The sequence below is a fragment of the Herpailurus yagouaroundi genome, unplaced genomic scaffold, assembly GCF_014898765.1.
Source record: "Herpailurus yagouaroundi ecotype Mexico unplaced genomic scaffold, PumYag 194, whole genome shotgun sequence".
NCBI lineage: Eukaryota > Metazoa > Chordata > Mammalia > Carnivora > Felidae > Herpailurus > Herpailurus yagouaroundi.
In genome coordinates, this window is record NW_024412425.1 from 3,521,041 (window position 1) to 3,548,536 (window position 27,496).

Here is a 27,496-nt window from a genome sequence, read left to right on the forward strand (position 1 = left end):
GGTGACTACTAGGAGATTTTTGGCATGAAAAAAAAAAACTGATCCTGAAATACAGTTGAAGATTTGGCTGTATTTTTTATTTGCAATTACATACCTGAATAACAACTCACTGAAATGTTCCTATACTATCTTCTTTCTCATTTTCTGGCAGTAAATTATACTTACCAACTTGGTTAGCTTACCTATGCAAATGCATTCTTCACAATTTTGCAAACAAATGAAAATCACCCCAAAAGGCCTACTGTGGGTAATGCAGAGGGAAGCAAGTCTATCTTCAAAAAATCCTGTGCGGAGTCATTTCCCTGAGGTTCCATGAACTAGATGCAGAGAGAAATCAAGATATGGAATCTAATGGATTAGTACAGCCATATCCTTGTGGAAGGTACTTTGAATGCTTTGAAGAAAGTCTAAATGAATTTTGGTTTCTAACAGCTCTTCATATATAAGCTGCTTCTTAGGAAAAGCAGGCCCAGTATTTTATATTTTGGTCTGAAACAGGATTGGATTATATTCCATACCCCTGTATGAAGATTTCTTTTGAAGAAGTTGGGCACTGCTCTTTTTCATTAATTTTTATGAACATCTTATGAATGAATAAATATATAAAATGAGGACTTTTAAGCTAACTAATCTATGTGTGGGTGAATGAAGTTTTGGCAGCCCTTAGGAGTGAACATGATTTTGGAATCCAAGTCCACTTACTCCTAAATACATATACCAGGCTAGGAATTAATTCACAAATTCATATTTTATAGCCCTAACTGCGAGATCATGAGATGAAAGAGAATTAACATGTGCAAAGGACTGACAAGATTCCACAGAGCACATCCATGTAATGCTTTCATTTAAAAGTAAAGGATGTGACTCACCAAGAGAAAGAAAGGGTAGGTAAGCAATTAGGGAGTCTGAAAATTATCCAGGTGCAAGCTCCTCAGTGTCCTTATTCACACACAGACTGCACTCTATCTCCAGGTTGAACCACTAAGATTTGTGTGACTCTCTACTTCAGGAGAACTCAAGGCAGAATTTCTTTGCATGGGCTTCTATGCCCGTCTGTTCACTGGTTATGTAATCAAGCTAGTCTGTGTAGTCACTTAGAATTATTAAACAAGTTGGTTTTGTGGCCTACAGGGGAACTTTAGACTTTAAATAGCATCTCACCTGTCTCTGCCCTTATCTCAATCCTGGTCAATGCCAGACATCCAAACATCATGAAGATAATGTTAGAGCTTTTCCAACTGTAAATGAACTCCATCTTACAAACATGGTTCCTTCATTTCCTGTGTATTTTCTGGTAATGTGTGTATGTAAATAAATTTGTTACCTTCATTCCTGTCCCCTAGTATCAGAGTATGCACAGTGCATCTCAACTTTGAGTCTTTCTTGCCAGTTAAGGCTTGAATCCCTCCACTCAACTTGTGGTCCAGCAATAGAAACAGGCCTGCCTTGCCCTGCCTCAAAAGTAACATGCAATAGCTAAAAACACAGGCGTCAACACTTCTCTAAACATTCACCTAGGATGTTCTACCATCTGAGATATTCATCAGTTTATACTCTGGGACTTTTCAAAACCCTAAATGTGTGACAATACCAAGCACTGAGAGGATCTGGAACAACTGGAACTCTCATACATTGCTAAGGGGAATGAAAAATGATGAAGTCATTCTAGAAAACAATTTGGCAGTTTCTTAAAAAGTTAAACATATACTTCCCATATGACCCAGCAATCCCACTTCTAGATATTTATACCAGAGAAATGAAAATTTATGTTCACACAAAAACCTACACAAGTATCTACAGTATCATTTTAATCACTAAAAACAGTAAATAACCTAAATGTTTTTCAGTGGATAAATAGATATACTTAGAACACCTACATAATGGAACAGTAAACAATAAAAATGAATTTACCCATATTATATGCTAAATTATGCTATATAAATTATGCTATAAATATAAATTATGTATGCTAAAGGAAAGAAACCAGTTTTAAAAAGTCAAAAATTACATACTGTATGATTTCATTTATATGACATTCTGGAAAAGGCAAAAATATAAGTAGAACATATCAGTGGTTGCCAGGGGTTAAGGGTGGGGGGGAAGGTCTGAATAGAAAGGGGATGCATGAGAGAATTCTCTGAGGTGTTGGAATTGTTTTATAAACTGTTTTGGGGAAACAAATACAAATACAGTAAATATTTACAAATCTATGCACGTGTAAAAAGATCATAGAACTGTGCACATGCGTGCGCGCACACACACACACACACACACACACACACACTTGAACTGGAGCAGTGATAACCAGATTGTGGAATAGGAGTTTTTAACACTTGCTCTCAAATAAAAACATTAATATGAACAACCATCCACACTTGAAGTTTTTCATCTTCACAAGAAATAAGAAATCCAAATGACCAATTATAGCATTTGGGAGGAGCACAGAAATAAAAGATGCATTAAAGAGGGTAAAAAGGACAATTTCATAACACCTTCCCCTTCCCCATGCCCTCAATAAACTGTGGAGAACTATGCCCTCCACATAGTGGAAGGAGAGTGAAGAGAGCACCCAACTTTGCCATTGACCCCAGCACCACGCTTCCCAGTGAACCCAGGCTCTAGGCAAGCCCCTGCAGGCCTAAGCTCCAGGCCTGCACCAGTGCCAGGCTAGCCTCTAGGACCCAGACTCCAGGTCCACCACTATGGCTCAGGATCCAGGCCTGCCCCTGTGGACCCAGACACAAGGCTCCAGTCCAGCCAATACAGACAATATCCCAGCCCACTCCAGCACAATACTGGCTCCCACAGATCCAGACATCAGGCTGTACCCATGGTCCCAGGCTCTAGGCCTGTCCCAGTATCAGGCCAGCACCCACAGTCCCAGCCACCAGGCCCACCTCCATTTACCCAAGTACCAGTCCTGCCCCAATGGACCCCATAACCAGGCTGGCCCCCAAGAACTCATGACTAGGCCCATCCCCATGGACTCAGACACCAGGCTAACTCAAGCACCAAAGCTGGCTCCTGCATACTAGGTTCAAAGCCTGCTACAGCAACAGTCGACTCTGTCTGACAGACCCAGATCCCAGGCCAAGACCAGTGAACCCTAGCATCAGTCCATCCCCTGCAATCCTAGGCTCCAGGCAGGCTGCACAAACCCAATCAACAGGCTCAGCCCAGTAGACTCCAGTGCTAGCTCCAAGCTCCAGGCCTGCCCCCTGCAGTCCCAGGTAGGCACCAGGCCCATCCCATGCACCCAGGTGTCAAACCCACCAATTTTCTGACCCAGACACTAAGAACAAGCCTACCCATGAACCCCACTAGCTGACACACCCAGAATCTCTGGATAGGCCAACTTGTGAGGGGATTTCACTACTGAAGCCATTCTGTAAAGACTGGAAGGCGTGCCTCTTCAAATGTGCAGATACCAAACACAAAGCCATGGACAATAAATGTAATAAGTACCCTTATAATAAGGAGGTAGTCAGAGATTCTACTCTAGAAGAAAGAAGGTGATATAACCACCTCAAGCAGAGAGAGAGAGATTTGAAGATGCTATGCTGTCAGCTTTTAAGATGAAGGAAGGGTCTATGTGTCAAGACATGCAAATAAGGCAGTTCTCAAAAGCTGGAAAAGGCAAGAAAACAGGTCCTCCCCTCAAACTTCTGGTGGGAGCAAGGCCCTACTGACAGTTTCATCTCAGTGAAACTGATTTTGGACTTCTGGTATCCAGAAATATAAGAGAACAAATCTGTGTTATTTTAAGCCACCAAATTTGTGGTAATTTGTTAGAGTAGCCATAGGAAACTAATATGGCTGGTGGCTTATAACTGTTGGAGAATGTGGAGAAAGAAAAAGATGAGCTCAAGACTTAAAACTCCCAGTTCAAGCTCTGCATAAATGACCTAAAAGCTTCTTTATCTTCCCTGGAAGAAAAACCTTATCTCGTGTACCCTCAAGGCCAAGATTTCTGAAAAAGAAGCCCAGAGCCTCATCCAGCCAGTGGATGTATTACTCTGCAAATTAAATTCCTAAACTTCTAGGGTATCTTCTCTTAAAGTCAGAGCACTGATTGGAAAAAAAAAAATGGGATGCTGATAATAGGAGTTGGAATACATGGACAGGTTACAGCAAAGCTAGGGACATTGAACCTGTAAATTCTTTTGAGTCTTCTTTGCCATTAGAAGCAGCCCTACTACCCCTGCCTGAGGTTACTTCTCCATTGCCTGAAGAACTTATCATGGCCCCCCCAGAGGTAGTTGCCTGGAAAGGCACTGCTGATTCTCCCCAAGACTAATCCTTCCATACCTCTTTGCTTCTAAACCAATGAAGAGATTCAAGTCCCAGGATACTGTACCCAAAAAGTTAGGTACAAAGTGTGACCCAAAGGAGTTGTGCTATACACCAAAAGAACTGCATGATTTTTCTAATTTATGCAAATATAAATCTGTGGGTTATGTTTGTAAATGGATTTTAAGGTGTGTGATTATGGTGGAAAGAATATAAAGTTGTATCAGGCGGATTCTGGAGTCATTGTTTTGGTTTAAGGAGTTAAGAAAGGCTCTAATTGGCTGGCTAGCTAAAACATGGACTAACAATGGACTACCCTAAATGAAGTTGATATGCTAGAACCTCCTTGGTATACTGCAGAGTAAGGTATCCAAAGGCTTAGGGAGATTGGAATGCTAGACTATATTTATCACCTAAGACCTGCTAACCTACTCCAGAGATTCTAGAAGACAAACTTTTCACTATAACTGTGAGGAGGAGGCTCAGCATACCAAAGAACTCTGTTTTCTCTGTACATTGAAAATTATGGTGGAAACTGTTACCAATGACTGGAATCTCAAAATACAATAAGGAGGGGCACCTGGGTGGTTCAGTCTGTTAAGCATCTGACTTCGGTTCAAGTCGTGATCTCATGGTTTGTGAGTTTGGGCCCCACATTGGGCTCTCTGCTGTCAGCACAGAGCCCACTTCAGATCCTCTGTCTCCCTCTCTCTCTGCGTCTCCTCTGCTCTCTCTCTCTCTCAAAAATAAATAAACATTTAAAAAATACAATGAGGATAATGGGATCCTGGAGTAGCAGGGGCCGGATTCCTGGCCAGTGTGGTTATGTAAAGAGCAGCAAAGCCAAAGCAGTAAACAATGTAGTCTGACTCACAGAGACCTATGGTGTTTGCTAATTGATCACAGTATACCTAGAAAAGACATGTATGGTTAGATTACTAAATTCTTTTTCTTAATTTTTTTAATGTTTATTTATTATTGAGAGATAGAGTGAGACAGAGCATGAGCATGGGAGGAGCAGAGAGAGGAGGAGACACAGAATCTGAAGCAGGCTCCAGGCTCTGAGCTGTCAGCACAGAGCCCGACACGGGGCTCAAACCCACCCACTGGGAGATCATGACCTGAGCTGAAGTCTGACACCCAACTGACTGAGCCACCCAGGCACCCCTAGATTACTAAATTCTTATTTGATCTATATAAGCAAAAGACTTCTAGGCTGAGTGAACAGAAGTCTAACTAGAATTACTACAGTGATTCATAACCCCTCAACCAATTCCCAAACCTGAGCCACTTTACAGACCCAGAGCCCCTTCAATAAAAGGGAAGGCCCAGGTCCCTCTGAAAAAGAACACTGCTACAGTGTCAAAAATTTATATTGTTAATCTTTCACCTACCCTTCTCCAGAGGAAACTATGGCCATTTACCAAAGTAAATGCCAAAGCAGCTGCAATGGGTAAAAAATAATTATACTTTTCAGGAATTAATGAACATTTGGTTGAACTAACTCTAATTCCTGGAAACCCAGAATGTCACTGTGGTCCACCAGTTAGAGTAGGGACTTATGGAGGTCAGGTGATCAATGGAATTTTAGAGTCCATTAGTTTCCCAACCCATCTTGTGGTTATTTCCCCAGTTCCAAATGTATAATTGGAATAGACCTACTTGGCAACAGAACCCCCATATTAGTTCTCTGACCTGTAGCATGAGAGTTATTATGTTAAGGAAGGCCAACCAGAAGCCTTTGTAGGTATAACTGCCTCTACCCACAAAAATAGTAATTAAAAAAGAAAAGTAATACCATAATCCTGCAGGGATTGCAGAGATTTGTGCCACTGGGCTTGAAAGATGAGAGGGGTGGTGATATCCAACATATTTCATTCAAGTCACTTATTTGGCTTATGTGGGAAACAGATGGATCTTAAGTGACAATAGAAGATCATAAATTTAATCAGGTGGTAATCCTAATTGCACTCCAGATATGGTTTTGTTGCTTGAGCAAATTAACATATCCTTTGGTATGTGGTATAGAGCTATTGACCTAGAAAAATTTTTTTTTCTAAACACCTGTTAGTAAAGACCACCACTGTGTTTTCAGGCTAGCAATACACCTTTACTGTTCTACCTCAGGAGCTGTGCTAGTCTGGGTTCTCCTGAGAAACAGGACCACTTAGAGGTTTATACACAAATACACACATATACACATAGATATATATGTGTACATACACATACACACGTATATATTTCCCATGTATATATTTACTAACATGTATGTATACAAACATATATACACACGTATATAAACAAACAGAAGGTAGACACAGTGAAAGAGATTGACTTATTTTAAAGAATTGGATCATGCAACTGTGGAAGCTGGCAAGTCAAAAATCTGCAGGGCAGTCATGCAGGCTGGAAAACCCGGGAAGAGCTGATGCTGCAGTTCAAGCCTAAAGGCAGTCTGCTCACAGAATTTCCTCTTCAAGAGAGGCCAATTTTTTTCTATTAAAGCCTCCAACTGACTGAATGGGGCCCACACATATTATGAAGGGCAATCTGCTTTACTCAGTCTGCTGATTGAAATGTTAATCTCATCTAATAAATACCTTCAAAGAACATCTAGAATAATATGTGAGCAAATACGTACTGTGGCCTACCCAAGATGACACATAAAATTAACCATCACAAGGGTATATCAACTCTCCAGCTCTATATCATAATTTAGTCCACCTACACCTTGATCACACTTCCCTTCCCCAAGTCATCATGTTAGTCCATTACATTAATAAGGTATAAGGATGGTAGATGTATTGTTAAGATATCTGTAGGTCAGTGAGTGGGAAATACTTTAGCAAAAATTCAAAGGCCTTCCACCATAGTGGAATTTCTATGGAGTCAAAGTGGTGGTATATATCTATAGATCTATATAGTTTATTTACTTTTGAGAGAGAGAGAGAGTGCACAGATGAGGGAGGGGCAGAGAGAGGGAGACACAGAACACAGAATCTGAAGCAGACTCCAGGCTCTGGGCTGTCAGTGCAGAGCCCAATGTGGGGCTCAAACCCACTAACTGCGAGATCACGACCTGAGCCAAATTCAGACGCTTCACAGGCACCTTGAGATATCCTTCTTAAAGTGAAACTTTAAGTGAAACTGGCCCCTCCTAGAACCAAAATAGAGCCATGACATGTAGTGTGCTCTTTGGATTTTAGACAAAACATAGTCCTCATTTGGATATGCCATTATGGCCCATTTACTTAATGAACTGAAAAGCTGCTAGTTTTGAGTGGGACCCAGAATGACAGAAAGCTCTTCAACAGGTCCAGGCTTCTAGGCAGCTGCTTTCGTACTTGATCCATATGTTCCATAATATCTGATGGTGCTTGAAGTATCAGTGGCAAATAGAGATGCTATTGGGAGCCTTTGGCAGGCCCCTATTGGTGAATCACAGTGCAGAGCCTTTAGATTTTGAAGTCCTGCCATCCTTTGCTGTTACTCTCTTTTTCAGAAATAGCATTTGATTTGCTACTGGGCTTTAGTAGAGACTCAACAATTAATCATAGTCCATCAAATCACCATGAGATCTGAGCTGCCCACCAGGCCACAAAGTTGGATGTGGACAGCAGCACCACATTGCCAAATGAGAGTGGTATATAGGAGACTTGGCTCAAGCAGGCCCTGAAGGCAAATTTGCATGAAGAAGTGGACTAAATAAATGCACATGACCTCCAATTCTATGATACTACCTTTTCCTAGCCCATACATGGGGAGTGCCCTACAACCAGCTGGCTGACAAAGAGAAAAATGTGAACGTAGTTTACAGATGGTTCTGTAAGATATGCAAGTACCACCCAAAGAAGGACAGTTGCAGTACTATAGTCCCTTTCTGGGACATTCTTGGAGGACAATGATGAAATGAAATCTTCCCAGTGGGAAAAATTGGAAGGAGAGCATCTGGTTGCTTATTTTGCCTGGAAGGAGAAATGGCCAGAAGCAAGAATCTATATTCATAGACAATGGCCAATAGTTTGGTTGGATGGTCAGGGATTTAGAAGGAATATGACTGGAAAAATGTGTGATAAGGAGGTCTAGGGAAGTGGTATATGAATAGGTCTGAGTAGGCAAATGATGTGACGATACTTGTGTCCAATGTGAATGTTTATCTCAGCAGAGGAGGATCTTAATACATGTTTAGGATGACCAACTCTGTGGATATCAGTCAGCCTCTTTCCTCAGCCACTCTTGTCATTGCCCAGTAGGCTCATAAAACAAAGTGGCCATGGTCCCAAAGATGGAGGTTCTGCATCCACTCGGCAACATGGACTTCCATTCATCGTGACTGTCCTGGTTACAGCTACTGCTGAGTTCCCAGTCTGCCAGTAGCAGAGACCGACAGAGTCACCAATATGGCATCATTCCCTGGGTGATATGGCTTTGTTTTTCCTGCACTCAATGCTTCCACCAAACCACCATCTGGGGACTTATAGTGCACCTTATGCATCACTGTGGTATTTCAAGTAACATTTGCTTCTGATCAGAGGGCTCATTTCACAGCAAATGAATTGTGGCAACAAGCCCATACTCATGCTACTCACATGGTGTTGCCATGTTTTCTATCATCCTGAAGAAGTGGTCTTGATGCAGTATTAGAATCACCTTTTGAAGCCTCAGTTTCAGTGTCAGTGAGGTAGCAGTATCTTGTGGGACTGGGGAAGTGTCTTTGAGGATGATGTATATGCTTTAAATAAGCATCCAATATATGGTGCTGTTTTTCCCAGAGTCCAGGAATCAAGGGGTGCAAATGGGAGTGGTTCCACTCATTATCACCCCTAGTGATCCAATAGCAAAATTTTTGCTTTCCATCCCAGCAACCTTAGGCTCTGCTGGACTAGAAGTCTTAGTTACAAAGAGAAGAATGCTTCCACCAGAAGATACAACAATCATTCCATTAAAGTCAAAGATGAAGCTGCCACCTTGGATTGAGGCCACTTTGGGCTCCTCATGCTTCTGAATCAACAGGCAAAGGAGGTGGTTACTGTACTGAATGAGTGATTGGTCCTGATTACCATGAGGAAATTGGTACTACATAATGGATGTAAGAAGATTATGTGTGAAATATAAGAGATCCTTTAGGGTGTCTCATTACTGCTGCATCCTGCAGTTAATGTTAATGGAAAACTGCACCTGGATTCAGGGAGAACTCCTAAGGACTCAGACACTTTAGGAATATTTGGGTTATCCTGACAGGAAAGAATCAAAGCCAGCTGAGGTGCTTGCTGAGGGCAAAGTAGATATGAAATGTGTAGTGAAAGAAGGTAGTTATAAATGCTACATGACCAGTTGTAAAAATGAGAACAGTAATAGTATGCATAATTCTTCCTCATTTTGTTATGTATATTTATTAACCAAATATTTTTGTTTCCTTCCCTCTATTATCCCATCAAACATAAGATTTATTAATAATAGTTAACTTCAGGGACACCTGGGTGGCTCAGTTGGTTGACTTCAACTCAGGTCATGATCTCACAGTTTGTGGGTTTGAACCCTATATTAGGCTCTGCACTGACAGCTCAGAGCCTGAAGCCTGCTTCAAATTCTGTGCCTCTCTCTCTCTCTCTCTCTGCCCCTCTCCTTCTTGTGCTCTATCAAAAACAAATAAACATTAAAAAATAGTTAACTTTATATCACAATATTTAAGTTACAGGGTATAAAAAAGAGTGAACTTCATCCAAAGGCATCCTCTCCTGGAGAAAGGGTTAATGTGTTTTCAATTGTACACAGAATGTTTCATGTTAGTTGGAAGTAGGACTCATGGTCTTCATTTGAAGAGTGTTAATTAAAGGAAATGTGTGTGGGTGCCAAGTTGATAAGCGGTGGACAGTTAAGATCATGTATATGTGTCAACTTGGCTAGACTACAGGTATTCAATCAAACACTAATCTAGGTGTTGCTGTGAAGGTATTTTGTAGATGTGTCTAAAGTCCATAATCAGTTAACTTTAAGGAAGATTATCCTAGATTTCATCAGTTGAAAGACATTAAGAGCAGAGCCGAGGAATTCCCTGAAAAAGAAAAAATTCTGCCTGTAGATAGCAGTTTCATCTCATGTCCAAGAATTCTAGCATGCTGTTCCTGATTTTAGGCTTGCCTAGACAGCCCCTACAATCACATAAGCAGATTCACCACAATAAGTCTTTATATATACTGTTTCTATTTCTCTGATTAAATATTGACTGATAGAACTATCTTCTAACCTTTCTTCTTCCAGGCCCCTGACTAGGCCATTTACCCAAGGAGTGTGATTATTCTTCTCTTGGGCCACTTCTCCTTCTACATGAAGTGGATGACCAAATGCAATACATTAAGTTTCATCCAATGAGAAATATTTCTCTTTCAGAGCCACCCCTGTGAAGCTTCTGTGTAACGCTGTTGCTTTCCACTTCAGTTTACATTCACATATAGAGTCAACAAACTGTAAGCCAAGGTCAGCCTTTTTCTTTCTTTCTCAGCTGGTTATATGGGACTCCCATTTGTCCATATGAGTGATCTGAGACACTGGTGGAAGTGATGGGTGACAGGCTCATGTAGATTCTGTGTGCCCTTTAGTACTTCTTGTGCTTAATCCTCAATGTACCATTTCCAGTTTTTCAAAGATTGCACTGGGCTCATCCAACGTTATCACTTTTGTGGTTCTGACAGGATATACCTCACAATGGGCAGTTCAGGGTGCATGGTGACTTGGTTTCACATGGCCAAGCAATCTGTCCTTACAGGGTCCAGTAGCACACCAGGAGCTTATTTTCAAAAACTGTAATTATCTGCTTTGGATGACATACTCTTGCTCATCCTGCTCTGATTATGGCTTGCCATGAACTCCACACTGCATCATTTTCATCAGTCATATCTCCCAACAGTACAGTTATTTCAGATCACGTAGCTCCAGTGGAAGCACTGATTGTACCTCAGCTAGGACATGCTACAGAGCCCTTTACTATGTTAGGATCCGCTCAAAGCTGATAGCATTCTTTGCCACTCTGTATATGGGTATTCTAAAATGTTGAATGTGTTGCTTTCATAGCACAAAGAATTTTGCCTGGAAGCACACTTTCTTCTCAGTAGTAGAGGATACAAATAGAGCAATTTCTTTTATTTTACTAAGTGGAAGGTCTCTAAATCTTTATAGGTTCTCCTCTCATCCTCTGAGGAACATGTGTCTTAACAAGGCTTCCAATGTGCATGACATCCTTCCCCCATGCTGTCTTATTAGATTGATTTCATCAATGAAGTTAATTACTGTGAATGTCCAATTCTCCTGTTATATTTTGACAGAGGTGGCAAAATCATAAATACATATTTTGTCTGTCACTTGCAAACTGTTTTTGGTTTTCTTTTGTGATTGGGATAGAAAAGAATAAACTCATTCAAATCAATCACTGTATACTATACACCTGCTATAGCAAAAATATCACTTCCAAAGGCTGCTAATTGGTAGAGCTTGCAGTTACATTCACAGACTGGGATATAAAACAGACGTATGAGTAAAAACAGGGAGAGGGACAAAACAGAAGAGACTCAAATATGAAGAACAAACTGAAGGTTATATGAGGGGTTGTGGGAGGGGGGATGGGCTAAATGGGTAAGGGACACTAAGGAATCTACTCCTGAAATCATTGTTGCACTATATGCTAATTTGGATGTAAATTTAAAAAAATTAAAAATAAAACAAGTTAAAAAAATAGACATATGATACTGAGGTATAATAGTGACCACTAACCTTACATCCTTTTGATCTTTAGGGTGGGACAAATCTCTACCATCTCTCTGGGATGTGATACAATTTTTTATTTACCATTGTAGCTTGAGGGAACAGGAATAATCTCAGAGGTTTCCACTTGGTTTTTTCTACTGCAACTCTAACACTAAAGGCCAAGGATCCCATACGTGGATTAACTTCAACTCCAAAATATGTCAATACTTATTGTAAATTTAGGGATACATAAAAGAGCCACCAGATCGTCTATGAACCCAATAGATCCCCTGTAAACTAGAATCAACTTATTACCTGACACCCACATAAGACTATTTTAACATGTGGACTATGATAATGCTTTAGGTCTCTGGGTATCACTGTCAAGTCAGACAACGATTTCAAGATGTCTGAGTATTTTCCTTTTTCCAATGTAAAGTTGCTCAAGTAAATGGCCATAGGTCCCTGTGGCAGAAAGACTACAATGTCCCTCAATGATCCCTGATCCTGACATGCATGCCTTTGTGTAATCCCCTTCCTTTGAGAGTGGACTTATCAACTTATTTCTAACCAACAGAATATGGCAAAGGTCACAGGAAGTCACTTCCATGATTAAAGTTACAAAAGACAACTTCTTTCTTGCTATAAGACTCTTTATTGACTGTGTCTTGCTGGCTTTGATGAAGTAAGATGCCATAGTGGTGAAGCCCAGACAGCAATGAACTGAAATTGGATCCTGGCCAGCAACCAGTATGAAACTGAGGTCCTTAGCCCAATAGCCTATAAGGAACTAAATCCTGCAAATAACCATGTGAGCTTGGAAGTGATCCTTCCCCAGTTGTGCCTTCAGGTAAAACTTGATCCATACCTTGACTGTAGCCTTTTTTTCATGGTTTTTTTGTTTGTTTAAGTTTTAAGTAATCTCTACACCCAACGTGGGGCTCAAACTCACAACCCTGGTATCAAGAGTTGCACACTCTTCCAACCAAGCCAGCCACATCCTCCTTGACTGTAGCCTTATAAGAAACTTTGAAGTAGAGGACCCAGCAAGGCTATGCTTAGATTCATGAACCTCAGAAACTGTTAATAGAATGACTGTGTGTTGCTCTAAGCTGCTGTTTGTGGTAGCTTGTTACAAAGTAACAGATAATACAGTGTAATAAAGGGTATGACTCCATTTTTGGTGTTTGACTGTTGTGTGTCCTTTCTTTTAGTGCATGGGAAGTTCAAACTACACAAACCCCAGCCTCTTCATGGGAACCCTTACACAGCCCCACCCCTAAGCACAATAAAAACCCAAGTCACTCTCCCCTCCCTGATCTCTCAATCCATTTTGAGACCTGCTTGGAATCCTGCTTTGTTCTCCCCAGAAAATATCATTATGTGAGTAATAAGCCTTTCCATATTCTGTTGGTGCATGTGTGGCAACATCAGCCTTGACAACCAAACAAAATTTTGAGTTGGGGGTATATCCCACATCTGTACTGTGGCTGCAAAAATTAAGGCAGTGATCAGAGCATCTAAGCAATAACTGCCACTACCAGGGGTCTTTCTTCTATGCTTGGGTTTGCTAATAAGCTCTGTTGCCTTTTGGCAACTGTGCATTTTGAGTTGCTAACTTGAAAGCACACTGTTTGACTTGTGCTGCTGTCTGAGAGTTTGTGCTTTGAGTTTTGCCGCTTTGTGCTGTATTTTCTGAGTCCTACAAAACCTCTGTTAAAGACTTAACTGACTTAAATCACAAGTTTTGATAACTGGTATTTACAGAAATGAGATTCAGACCCTCCTTAAAGTAGTCCTGGGTCATGTGTCTTTGCCCAAATCTCTACCTCAGATTGAATCATATGTCTCAATTCCGGCATAAGTCATTACTGATGCTAGGCTCAGGGAAATCACACTTACCCTGGGACAATTAGTTGTGTGTTTTAAGCAGGCACTGAACACTCATTCTAAAGTGCATGCAGGAGAAAGAGTGATAACCTGTGCAGTATTCAGGACCACTGGGTGATGGCTTCTTTGAAAGAAGAGCATATCACCATTTGGCATGCTAAAGCCTAAACTCCTAAAACCAGATGGTTAACATCCTATAACATATCGTTGCTGGTGCTGCAGCCTATGCCTCTGCAAAATAGATTCTGATCCTCAGAGTTACAAAACAAAAAACAAAAAACTCATGGAACTCTGTGGCACAGTCCCTTATGGAAAGTGGCTTTGAATGCTTTATGACCACCCCTTTAAAGAATGTAAGACAATATCACCGTATTAGCCAACTGTAGAATTACACAAGAAACAGGTCACCTGGGTGGCTCAGTCAGTAGAGCATCTGACTCTTGATCTCAAGGTCATGAGTTCAAGCCCCACAATAGATGTGAGCCCACTGGAAAACAAACAAACAAACAAACAAGAAAGACTCTGGGTTTGATTAAGGGCCACAGATTACCAACGTTCAGAAACCAGGGTGGAAAAATCAGTACCCAGAGTTGCTAAAGTATGTAACATGATATATTACCTCAAGTGTCAATTTTAAACAAAAAATTATGAGACATACAAAGAAACAGGAAAATATGACCCAAACACAGGAAAAAAGCAAGCAATAGAAATTGTCTGTGAGAGGGCCCAAGTATCTCACTTAACAGAAAAGGACATCAAAGCATCCATTAAAATTATGTTCAAGAACTGAAGGAAACCATGATTAAAGAAGCAAAAGAAAATATGATGACAATGCTTCATCAAAGAGCAAACATTAATAAAGAAATCAAAATTATAGAGAACCAAATAGAAATTGTGGAGTTTAAGACTGCAATAACCAAAATGAAAAACTAACTTGAGGAACTCAACAAATCTGAGCTGGCAAAAGAATCAATGAATATGACCATTATGGAGATCATGTAATTCAAAGAACAGAAAGAAAAAAGAATGAAGAAAAATGAACAGAGCCTCAGAGAAATACAGGACATCATTAAGAATGCCAACATACATGTAAAGGAGAGAATCAGAAAAAAACATTTAAGAAATAATGGCTGAAAATTTCCCAGTGCACTGAAAAACTTTAATATACACATCCAAGAAGCTAAAGAAACTAAGCAAAGATCCACAAAGACCTCATAGTAAAATTGCTAAAAGGTAGTCAAGAAGAAAATCTTGAAAGCAACAGAAAGACTCATCACTTACAAGGGAGCCCCAATAAAGTGAACAGTAAATCTCTTATCAGAAACAACACAGACCAGAAAACAATGGGATGACATATTCAAAGTTCTGAGAGGAGTTCTGGTCGGGTTGAGGGTGGGTGGGGGATCTGTATACAAAAAATTTTATATGCAAGTAAAGTTGCCTTTAAAAAATGGTGAAATAAAGACATGCCAGTCAAACTCAAACTGAGACAATCTGTTGGTAACAGACCCACCTTACAAAACACACTAAAGAAAGTTCTTCAGAATGAAAACAAGTGACCAAAAAAGCACCAGTAAAGGTAATGATGTAATTATAAAAGATATCACAAATGCATATTTCTTCTCTTATTTGGTCTAAAAAGCAATTATATATATAAAACAATGTTTGTGCCAGTCCCATGCTATTGATAATGAATGTTGTGGCTGGACTAGCCCTTGTGGTTCTTACTATAATTACAAGATGCCCTCAACAATAAACATCAGGAAACTCTGAAAGAGAACACTCAATGGGGCACCTGGGTGGCTCTGTTGGGTAAGCATCTGACTCTTGATTTTGGCTCAGGTCATGATCTCATGGGTTCATGAGTTCAAGTCCCACATTGGGCTCTGTGCTGACAGCATGGAGCCTGCTTGGGATTCTCTGTCTCCCTCACTCTCTGTCTCCCCTGCTTTCTCTCTCTCTTAAAAAATAAATAAACTTAAAAAAAGAGAGAACGTTTATTATTTGCAAATCCTGAAAATTACACGGCACATCTGGAGCCATACAGTGAGGCTGCACAGAGAGAGAGAGAGAGACAGAAAGTGAAGGGTTTTACTTTTATTGTTTGACTAAGGGCTCATAGGTGGAGGCCTAGGGTTTAGGGGGCTTACTCTTTATTGATGAGGTTAGAACATAAGAGCAGGAATTTGAAGTGCAGGAAGAGAAAAAAAAAAAAAGGAGCCCAAATGGTCAGTTATTGAAATCAACCAAGATCTCTAAACCTACAAAGCCCTGAGAGAGGGGAGGCCTGGCTCTTTATCTAGTCATGTGGCTGGCAATGTGTTGGAGATAGCCATCTCTGAAGTGGATGCCTTGGTTTAAGTCAGGCACTTGCATTATTAAAGAAGAAAAACTGTCAGGACTTACACTACACAATACCTATACAACTGTATACAATATAACTATATTGTTAGACCTAGAACATACAGAAATTACTATATTAAACAACACAAAGAAGGCAGGTGGGAGCAAAGCTGTATTAGAATAAAGAAATGATACTAGATATTAATTTGGATCCACTGGAAACAAAGAGAAATAGAAATGGTAAATAAGAAGGTTAATATAACAAATTCCATAGTATATACTTTGCTTCTTTTCTTTACTCAGCATCTTTAGTAGACACAAAAAATATAAAGTTTAGGTTCATAACAGGATGTAATATGTATAATAACACAAAATGGAAGAACAAGAAACAGAGCTATATATGGGTAACATTTCTGTATCTCTCTGGAATTAATACACAGGTAAAGTAGATTTTGATAACTTAAAATGTATATGGCAAGCTACACAGGCAAGATTAAGACATTCTCAGACAAAACCTATGGTAGTTCATCATGACTAGACCTGTCTTAAAAGAAATGCTAAAGGGAATTCAAGTTGAAATGAAAGGACACTAAGTGACAACATGAAATCTTAGGAAAGTATAAAACTCACTGGAAAAGGTAAATAGTCAAATTCACAATAATATTGCAAAAGTAGTGCATAAATCATGTTTGAGTATAAAAGTTAAAAAAACCAAAAAACATTAAAAATAACTAGCTACTGTAATTTCTTGATATGCAATATAAAAAGACGTAAAATATGACATCAATATAATAAAACTTAGGGGGAGGGCAGAAGTAAAAGAGAATTTTTATGCAACTGAAGTTGCTATTACCTTAAAATAGACTGTTAAGGTTGTAAGATGTTTTATGTAAGCCCCATAGTAACCAAGAGAAAAAAACCTATAGTCAATACACAAGAGAGAAAGGAACCAAAGCATACTTCTATTTTAAAAAAAAAATCATCAAATCACAAAGGAAGACAGCAAGAGAGGAAGAAAGGAACTACAATGCAGTCAGAAAACAATTAATGGAATGGCAATAAGATCTTACCTATCAATAATTGCTTTAACTGTAAAGAATTAAATTCTCCAATCAAGGCCATAGAGTGGTTGAATGGACCAAAAAAAGAAGGAGAAAGAGGAGTAGAAGGAGAAGGAGGAGGCAGAAGAGAGGGAAGAGGGAGAGGAAGGAGAAGGAGGGAGAGGGAGGAGGGAGGAGGGAGAGGGAGGAGGGAGGAGGGAAGGGGAGAGAGACAGGGAGACAGAGACGAAGAAGAATTCCAAAATATGCTGACTACAAGAGAATCACTTTAGCATTAGGACACACATAGACTAAAAGTGAAAGGACAGAAAAAGATATTCTGTTCAAGTGATCACCAAAAGAGAGCAGGGGTGGTTATATCACTAAAAATAGACTTTTAGTCAAAATCTGTCACAAGTCATTATATAAGTGATCATTCATAAAGAGAATATAACAATTGTAAATATATATGCATCCTACACCAGAGCATTTATTTTTTTTTTAATTTTTTTTCAACGTTTATTTATTTATTTTTTGGGGACAGAGAGAGAGCATGAACGGGGGAGGGGCAGAGAGAGAGGGAGACACAGAATCGGAAACAGGCTCCAGGCTCTGAGCCATCAGCCCAGAGCCTGACGCAGGGCTCGAACTCCCGGACCGCGAGATCGTGACCTGGCTGAAGTCGGACGCTTAACCGACTGCGCCACCCAGGCGCCCCTACACCAGAGCACTTAAATATATGAAGCAAATACTGACAGATCTGAAGGGAGAAGTAGATAGCAATAAAAAGAGCAGAGAAATTCAATATCCCACTTTCAACAGTAGCTCTTTTCAGACAGAAAATCAATAAGGAAAGAGTGGACTTGAATAACACTTTAGACCAAATGGAACTAACGAACATACACAGAATATTCCACCCAACAGCAGCAGAATACACATTCTTCTCAAGAACACACACAACATTCTCCAGCATAAATCGTATGTTAGGCTATAAGATAAGTCTTAGCACATTTAAGATTGAAATCCTATCAAGTAACTTTTTTGACCACAATGGTATGAAACTACAAATCATTAACAGGAGGAAAACTGGAAAATTTCACAAATATGTGAAAATTATACATATTCAGGAGTACACACTCCTGAACAACCAATTGATCAAAACAGAAATCAAAATGGAAATCAGACAATATCTTAACAAAAATGAAAATGGAAACAAACATATGGGATATAATAAATGCAGTTCTAATGGGGGAGTTTACAGGGATAAAAGCTACATTAAGGGGAAACAATCTTAAGTACCTAACTTCACACCCCAAGAAACTAGAAAAAAGAACTAAGCCCAAAGTTTGCATAAGGAAGGAAGTGATATAAGAGCATATAAATGAAAGATACTTAAAAGACAATAGAAAAGATCAATAAAACCAAGGGTTGGCCCTTTGAAAATATATAGTTGAAAAACTATTAGCTAGTCTGACTTAACCAAAAACAAAGAGACAGAGGACTCAGATAAATAATGTTATAAACAAAAGAGAGAGTTCCAATATTGCAGCGAAGGATTGCAGGCAATGAAGGATTTGGAGAAGACAGGCAGTAAATTGATAGTTGGCACGTCTGTAAATCCCTTGGAAATACTGAAATGAAAGAGGGCTAAATTTGGAACGATGAGAATTTCATGAGACAAAGATTATGATTAATCCACTTTCATCCAAAGAATTTAAAAAATTTAATCCCTGGAAGAATACAAAAGACCTGACAGCTGGTCCTATAGAATCAGGTATTAAGAAAGCTTTAATTCTTACTTTACTTGTTTGATAACTTTTGAATTTTGTAGCATGTATTTTTATTACCTAAATTTTTAAACTAAAAAATTAATGTAACATCAAAACTACATACACTCTCACGGTTGGCAATCTACCCAATGGAAATAAAAGAATGATGAGATAAGAATATTTACTGTATGATCCTTTGGGATGAAAAAGAAATAGAACAATCAAATGTCTATAGTAAGGAATGGCTTAAAATATGTATATACATCCTATACCAGAAATATTCAGGAGCTTTAAAAACAATAAGTTAGATCTGTATGTATTCACCTGGAAAAAAGTCCACAATTATTTAAGTGCAAAAAGAAATTGCTGTGAAATATGTCACTATAGGCGGTAAAATCTTCCATATACATGCAATAAATCCTCCATATTTGCAGGTATGTTTGAGCAGGAAGGAGCAACACACACATAGTGGCTCTCACAGATGTGTGGGAAGGGAAGAAATTGTTTTCATTTTATTTCTGCCACTTCACTGGTTTCAGTGAAAACACTATAAAATTTATTTCCAATATTGATTATAATAACTCAGAAACAGCATTGGAACTAGAGCAATTTTTACCTGTTAATAATTTTTCTTTTTTCCCTGCTTGAAGTTTTTTTCAAGGATCATTGAAATAAATCAATACTAACGAAATTCATTATTTTACCAACATTTATCTTGAAGAAAAAAAAAAGAAAATGTAAATTTCTAAAAATAATTTCATGATGCTAGACTAGGATGGGGAGAGAGAAGAGGAAACCTTACTGGCATCTCAACAGTATGAAGTGTCTGATGTATATTAAATTGCAAGCCATGATTAAAAACCTTTCCACAGTCATAAGGTTTCTTCCCAGAATGAATTCTCTGATGGTGTGAAAAGCTTGAATGATAGCTAAAGGTCTTTCCACATTCCTTACATTCATAGGGCTTCTCACCAGTATGTATTCTCTGATGTTGAATAAGGTGTGAATGAAGTCTAAAGGCCTTACCACATATCATACATTCATGAGGCTTCTCACCAGTATGAATTCTCTGATGTCTTTTGAGGTGTGAGCACTGTCTAAAAGTCTTCCCACATTCCTTGCACTCATAGGGTTTCTCACCGGTATGAATCCTCTGATGCAGGGTAAGTTGTAAGCCATCACAAAATGCCTTCCCACATTCACTACATTCATAAGGTTTTTTGCCAGAATGAATTTTCTGATGATGAGAGAAGCTTGAGTGATAGCTAAAGGCCTTTCCACATTCTCTACATTGATAGGGTTTCTCACCAGTATGAATTCTCTGATGTATGGTAAGGTGTGAGCGATGCCTAAAAGTCTTTCCACATTCTTTACATTCATAGGGTTTCTCACCAGTATGGAGTCGTAGGTGTTCAGTAAGTTGAAAGCCACGAATAAAAGCCTTCCCACATTGCTTACATTCATAAGGTTTTTCACCAGTATGAAGTCTCTGATGTTGAGTAAGCTGTGATCGCTGCCTAAAGGCCTTCCCACATTCTTTACATTCATAAGGTTTTTCACCAGTGTGAATTCTCTGATGCAGAATAAGTTCTGAGCCATAATTAAAGGCCTTCCCACATTCTTTACATTCATAGCGTTTTTCGCCATTATGGATTCTCAGGTGTTGCTTAAGTTGTGAACAATGAATAAAAGCTCTCCAACATTCCTTACATTCATTGCACTTGTTACTATTTTGAATTCTCTGTTTAGTAAGATATGATATATTAAGAATTTCTGCACATTCCTTACATTCAGACAGTTTTTCTTTAGAATGAGCTCTTCTGTGATCACTAAAAAATAAATGGTAACTGAAGTTTTTTCTACATTCTTTACATCCAAAGATTTTCTCTCTATTATAAAATTCCTGAGTTAGTAAAGAATGTTGGTTAAATATAGGCATATGTTCATGGTTGATAACAAATTGCCTGAAATAGCCCTCTTGTTCCTGTTGTCTTTCAAACTGAGTATTGCATTCCCAAATATCTCTGAAAATGGATTTCTCAGGATTATGACTTTTAAAGTCTTCCATGATAGCCCTTTGGGATGACTCTGTCTCATAAATGTCTTTTGGAGATAACTTCTTGGCCTCACACCTGGACACCAAGTCTGAAAGATAAGAAACACACTTTAATTGCTGGTTTCGTGTCAGAAAAGAAAATATATATGGTAGCAAAGAGAGATAACTGGAAATAATTCACGTAAAAGATGAGTCTTGGAGAACTCTAAAATATCATCATGCAACTGAATGAAAAAAAAAAAACGGTAAGGAGAACACAGAGAAATGAGAGCTCAGAAAAGAAAGTGAGGGAGTTAATTAACAAATCAAGTCAATGGTTCTGAATTTTTTTTTTTAAGATTTTATTTTTAAGAAATCTCTACACCCAGCATGGGGCTCAAACCCACAACCCCAAGACCAGGAGTTACACATTCCACCAACTGAGCCAGCCGGGTGCCCCAGTTGTTCTGAAATCTTGATCTACCTCAGAGTTTGCTGCAATTATAGATGTTTAGGAAACATTCTAGATCAAATGAATCCATATCTACCAGAGTTGGTTTCAGAACGAGATCAACTGAATCAGAATCTACAAGAGTGTATGTTTAACACTTTCCACCAGACCAAGGGATTATGAGATGGAGACTGCTAATTGTCCCCAAATGTCTATTATTCCCCTTTTATATATGGATTGAACCAATGGTTTTTAGTTGAGAACAAGGTTGCCCAATATAAACACTGCATTTCCCAGGCTCTTTTGCAGAAGAATATGCCATGTAACTGGATTCTGCCTTTCAAAAAAAAAAAAAAAAAAAAAAAAAAAAGCATAAGTATCAAATAGTAGCTTCTGAAACTTTAACAGCCAGCTGGCCCATGTCCTATATCCTCTATTCTCCCATTTCCTTAGTCTCCACTGTGGATGTGGTGTCATGTCACATGATGGTTTTGCAGAGCAGAGCTTCCCCTCCAGCCTGGACTTTAATGCAAAAGAAAATTAACCCATATGGTCTAAGCCATTATTATTTTTGAGTCTCTGTCACATGTAGCCAAACCTATAACCAAACTAATGTAGCTTCCTATTGAACTGAAATTTAAAAATCCAAATTTTTTCCATGAGAACACAGGGCCTCTGCCTACTTAGAAGACCTCATTTTGAGTCCTTTTTCCTTTTATCCATGTACTACAACATTAATCTCCTTTCAACAATTAGGACATTCCAAAGTCTTTCCTATCTTAGAGCTTTTCAGAGGCTGTTTCAGAAGAAAAAGCTTAAGACTGACAGCTATATAAAGCATTCTATTCTAACACAATTTATTTTTTCATTTTCCTAATGATGGACATATGGGTTGCTTTCAATTGTTGGTTATTATGATCAGTACTGCTATGAACATTCTTGTACATTTCTTTTGGTGGAAATAGGACTCCTTTCTGCTAGATGTATACATTTATGAGTGAAATTGTTGCACACAGAATATGCATTTGTTCAGCTTTAGTTGAAATTATCCAATAGTTTCCTCATTTTCCCATCTAACTGGAAAAGAGTTCCAGTTCCTCACATCCTTCCCAACACTTGTTATTGTCAATCTTATATTCAGGCATCCTGGCAGATATGTCATGATACTGCATTGTGGTTTAATTTGCAATTTCCCTGATGACTTGTGAGGTTGAGCACTTTTTCATATGTTTATTGGCCAATTGGATATCTCTTTTAATAAATGCCAACTCAGGTCTTTTGTCCATTTTTACTGACTGTGTGTGTGTGTGTGTGTGTGTGTGTGTGTGTGTTAAAATTCATATAACATAAAATCTACCAGTTTCACCATTTTGAAGTATACAATTCAGTAACTTTTAATACATTCTCAATGTTGTATAACCATCAGATCACTAATTCCGGAAAACTCTCATCATGCCAAGAAGAACCCCATGCCCATGGTCATTTTCTATTCCCCTATTCTTCCCAGCCCTTGGCAACCACTAATCTGCTTTGTGTCTCTATGAATCTATTCTGACATTTCATACAAATGGAATCATACGATATGTGACCTTTTGGGTCTTTTTCACTCTGTATAAAGTTTTCAAGGATCAACCAGTACTTCATTCCTTTTTTATGGCCAAGTAATATTCCATTGTATAGATATACCATATATTGCTTATCCATTCATCAGTCAAGGGTCACTTGAGTTGTTTCTGGGTTGTATTGTTTTCTTTCTAGGAATTCTTATTATATTATGAATACAACCAACATATTGCAAATATCTTCTCACACTCTGGGGCTGGCACTTTCACTCTCTTAATACTATGTTTTGATGTACAGAAGTTCTTAATTTTAAGGCAGTCTAATCCCAAGGTCATGAAAAATACTGTATTCTAGAAGCGTTTGCTATTTTACTTTTCATATGTAGATCTATAATCTACCTACATTACATTTTATGATGTGAGATAGGAATCAAGATGCCTAGTTTCTTTGTTGCTGTTGCTTTTTTATTTATTTTTTTTTAATTTTTTTTTTCAACGTTTATTTATTTTTGGGACAGAGAGAGACAGAGCATGAACGGGGGAGGGGCAGAGAAAGAGGGAGACACAGAATCAGAAACAGGCTCCAGGCTCTGAGCCATCAGCCCAGAGCCTGACGCGGGGCTCGAACTCACGGACCACGAGATCGTGACCTGGCTGAAGTGGGACGCTTAACCGACTGCGCCACCCAGGCGCCCCTGTTTTTTTATTTAAAAAAAATTTTTTAACGTTTATTTTTGAGGGAGAGAGACAGAGCACGAGTGGGGGAGGGGCAAAGAGAGAGGGAGGGAGACACAGAGTCTGACGCAGGGCTCAAACTCATGAGCCATGAGACCATGATCTGAGCCAAAATCGAATGCTTAACTGACTAAGCCACCCAGGTGCCCCTAGAAGCCTAGTTTTTCATATATTTATCCAATTGGCTCAGCACCATTTACTGAAAAGACAGTACTGCCTACCTTTCTCTGTAATCCACTCCAATAAATATCTCAACTCCCATAATTATGTTGAAAAATTTCTAGCTAAAGTCACTAACAAAATCTCTTTGTCAAAATCAGTGCTCTAGTGCTAGTCATAACTCTACTTGACTCATTAGCAGTATTTGACACAAATGATCAATCCCTCAGCTTCCTATATACCATATTCTCCTAGTTATCTTCCTACCTTTCTCTTTGTATTCAGTTCCCCTTAATGCATTTACTACCTGCCCTCTAACTATCAGAATGTCCCAGAACCCAGGCTCTGGCTAGCCATCAATCTATATACTCTTTCCCTGTAACAGGTCTGGCTTAAATTCTAGTCCTATACTCCTAAGTCTTAAATTTATAACTCTAGATTAAAAAAAAATCTTTAATTTATCTTTGAGAGCACAAGTAGGGGAGGGGCAGAGAGAGGGGGACAGAGGATCTGAGAGGGCTTCATGCTGACAGCAGCGAGCTCAATGTAGGGCTCAAACCCACAAACCGTGAGATCATGACCTGAGCCAAAGTTGGTCACTCAACCGATTGAGCCATCCAGGTGGCCCTATAACTCTAAAATTTTGATTGTGGCAAAATACACATAACATAAAATTTAACATCTTAAGTATTTTTTTTAAATTTTTTTTATTTATTTTTTTAACGTTTATTTATTTTTGAGACAGAGAGAGACAAAGCATGAACAGGGAAGGGTCAGAGAGAGGGAGACACAGAATCTGAAACAGGCTCCAGGCTCTGAGCTGTCAGCACAGAGCCCGACGCGGGGCTCGAACTCACGGACCCGCGAGATCATGACCCGGGCCGAAGTCGGCCGCTTAACCGACTGAGCCACCCAGGCTCCCCACATCTTAACTATTTTTAACTATATAATTCAGTAGTGTTAAGTATGTTCACATTTTTGTACAACCAATCTCCAGAACTTTTTCAACTTGCAGAACTGAAACTCTGAGCTTACTAATAACTCATCTCCACCCTTTCCTCCCCCAGTTCCTGGCACCGGCCATTCTACTTCTGTTTCTATGGATTTGATTAATCTGGATACTACAAATCAGTGAAATCATACAGTATCTTTTTGTGACTGGTTTATTTCACTTAGCATAATGTCCTCAACATGCTAATCCATGTTGTAGTGTGTGTCAGAATACTTCCCTTTTAAGGCTGAATAACATTACATTATATATGTGTACACACACACACACACACACACACACACACACACACACTTTGTTGATCCACTCATCTGTTGATGAACACCTAGGCTGCTTCCAACCTTTGGCTATTGTACATAATGCTGCTAAAAACATGGGTATACAAATAAAAAAGCATGAGTGGGGAAGGGGCAAAGAGAGAGGGAGGGAGACACAATCTGAAGCATTGAAATAATTCGTTAAAAAGAAATCATTAAAATGAATGATTAAAATGAATGATTTCTGAATGATTGAAAGCTGCTGTTTTCAATTCTGTTGGTTATATATCCAGAAGTGGAATTGCTGGATCATTTAGTAATTCTATTTTTGATTTTTTTTTTGAGGAACGATCATACTGTTTCACATACTGTTTGCAGGCCATTTGTTTATCTTCTTTGAAGAAATGTCTATTAAAATCCTTTCCCCCTTTTTTAATTGAGTTGTTCGGTTTCTTTGATGTTGAGTTGTAGAATTTCTTTATACATTCTGAATATTAACCCCTTGTCAGGTATATGATTTATAAATGTTTTCTCCTATTCCATAGGTTAACTTTTTATTTTATGTGTTCTTTTGTATATACTTCTAGCTTTTATCTTATCCCTGAGTTCCACATTAATCTAACTGCCTACTTGAAATCTTCAAATACTATGTAATAAGTGTTTCAATCATAACTTGTCCAGAGAGAACTTTCAATTCTCCCTTTTTTCATCACACTAGCTTAAACTCAGTAAATGCAACCACCTTTTTTACCAATACGTTAAGCCAAAGGCCTAGTTCTTTAATTCTTATCAAACTTCCAATCCATTAGCAAGCATGGTCAACTTATTCTTTAATATGTATAATAACTTCTGATCAGTTATTACTATCATTTCTATCACAGTGTGAGCTACTACTATTTTACTACTGCAGTCGCTCTCAAATTGGTCACCTGCTTACTTTCTTGTTCCACTAAGCACAACATATCTAAATGATTTCATATAACTTTTGCTTTCAAATCCCTTTAATAGTTTCCCATGACATTTAGGAAAAAAAGATCCTTATAATGATCTATAAGGTTCTATATTCTCTGTTTTCTATCTATCCCTCTGATAAAAATTTGTAGGGTACAACTAAAGCTGTATGTAGCAGCAAACTTATGGCCTTAAATGCAAATAGAAAAAAGAAATCATTAAAATGAATCACCCACATCCTGCAACCCCAGGGGCAGTGGTGTGCTGGTGAAGATTTAACAGCGGGTTCTCTGAAAGTAAATAAAAAGATAAGCAGATAGGTGACAGACAAATAAATAAGCAAATAAATAAAAAGTCCCTGAAAAAATAAAAATAAATGAATCATCTAAACATGTATCTCAAGAGGCTAGAAGAAGAATCGCAAACTGAAACCCCCAAAAGTAGAATAAAGGAAAAAATAAAGATGGAGCAGAATAAATGAAACAAAAACAAATATAAAATAGAGAGGATTCCAGCAAGACTGATCAAGAAAAATAGACTATCTTCCTTACAGATTACATGTGTGCTACAAAAAAAAAAAAAAAAAAAAAAAATACAGTGGAGAAATGTGGCAAACACCAGCCAAACCTAGTGATCAAAGCTAACGTCACCAACAATGGGACAGAACGACATTATATGCCTCCTTAATGATACACTGAGAAGGATATACCACTAATGCAATAATTGTGCCAAGAATGTATAACCTGAATTCAATAAGGGGAAGGACATTCTATAAACTGGTCCATGTTCTTCAAAAGTACGAATGTCATGAAATACAAAGAAAGGTTCAGGAACTTTTCAGATTAAAGTGAAGAGAAATGTAATGTGAAATCCCAAATCAAGTGAACAAAACAATATTGGGATAATTAGTGAATATGAATACAGACAATATATGAGGTAATAGTTTGCATCAATGTAAAATTTCCTGAATTTATGAAATGTAAGAGAATATCTTCATTCTCAGAAAAGATAAGCTTAACTATTCAGGGTAATGAGACTTAACAGAAATGAAATAATAAAGCAACTATGGCAAAATATTAACAAGTGGTGAATCTAGGTGAATGGTATATGGGAGCTCTTTTGCTATTCTTGCATCTCTTAAGTCTAAAATTAATTTAAAATAAATTTCTATCTTATAAAAGAGAGTACAAATAACCAACATGACAAGTGAAAATGGGGACATCATTACAGAAGGAAAGCCATCCCCTCATAGAGTTACATTCTAG

At 38.5% G+C, this 27,496-nt stretch overlaps 1 protein-coding gene across 6 annotated transcripts in view; it reads right to left on the reverse strand.

The window, feature by feature from the left end:
* Positions 1-19,073: 19,073 nt before the first annotated feature.
* ZNF461 (zinc finger protein 461) overlaps positions 19,074-27,496 on the reverse strand; it is a 33,660-nt gene continuing 25,237 nt past the window's right edge. For 4 of the 6 annotated variants that reach the window (XM_040445734.1, XM_040445728.1, XM_040445732.1 and 1 more), the window contains one exon: positions 19,546-21,217. In XM_040445734.1, coding sequence (XP_040301668.1) covers positions 19,830-21,140 — 1,311 coding nt within the window. In that variant the 5' untranslated portion in view covers positions 21,141-21,217 and the 3' untranslated portion in view covers positions 19,546-19,829. Of the gene's footprint in view, positions 21,218-27,496 lie in introns of all 6 variants that reach the window. The other 2 variants (XM_040445733.1, XM_040445731.1) reach the window with 1 other exon arrangement.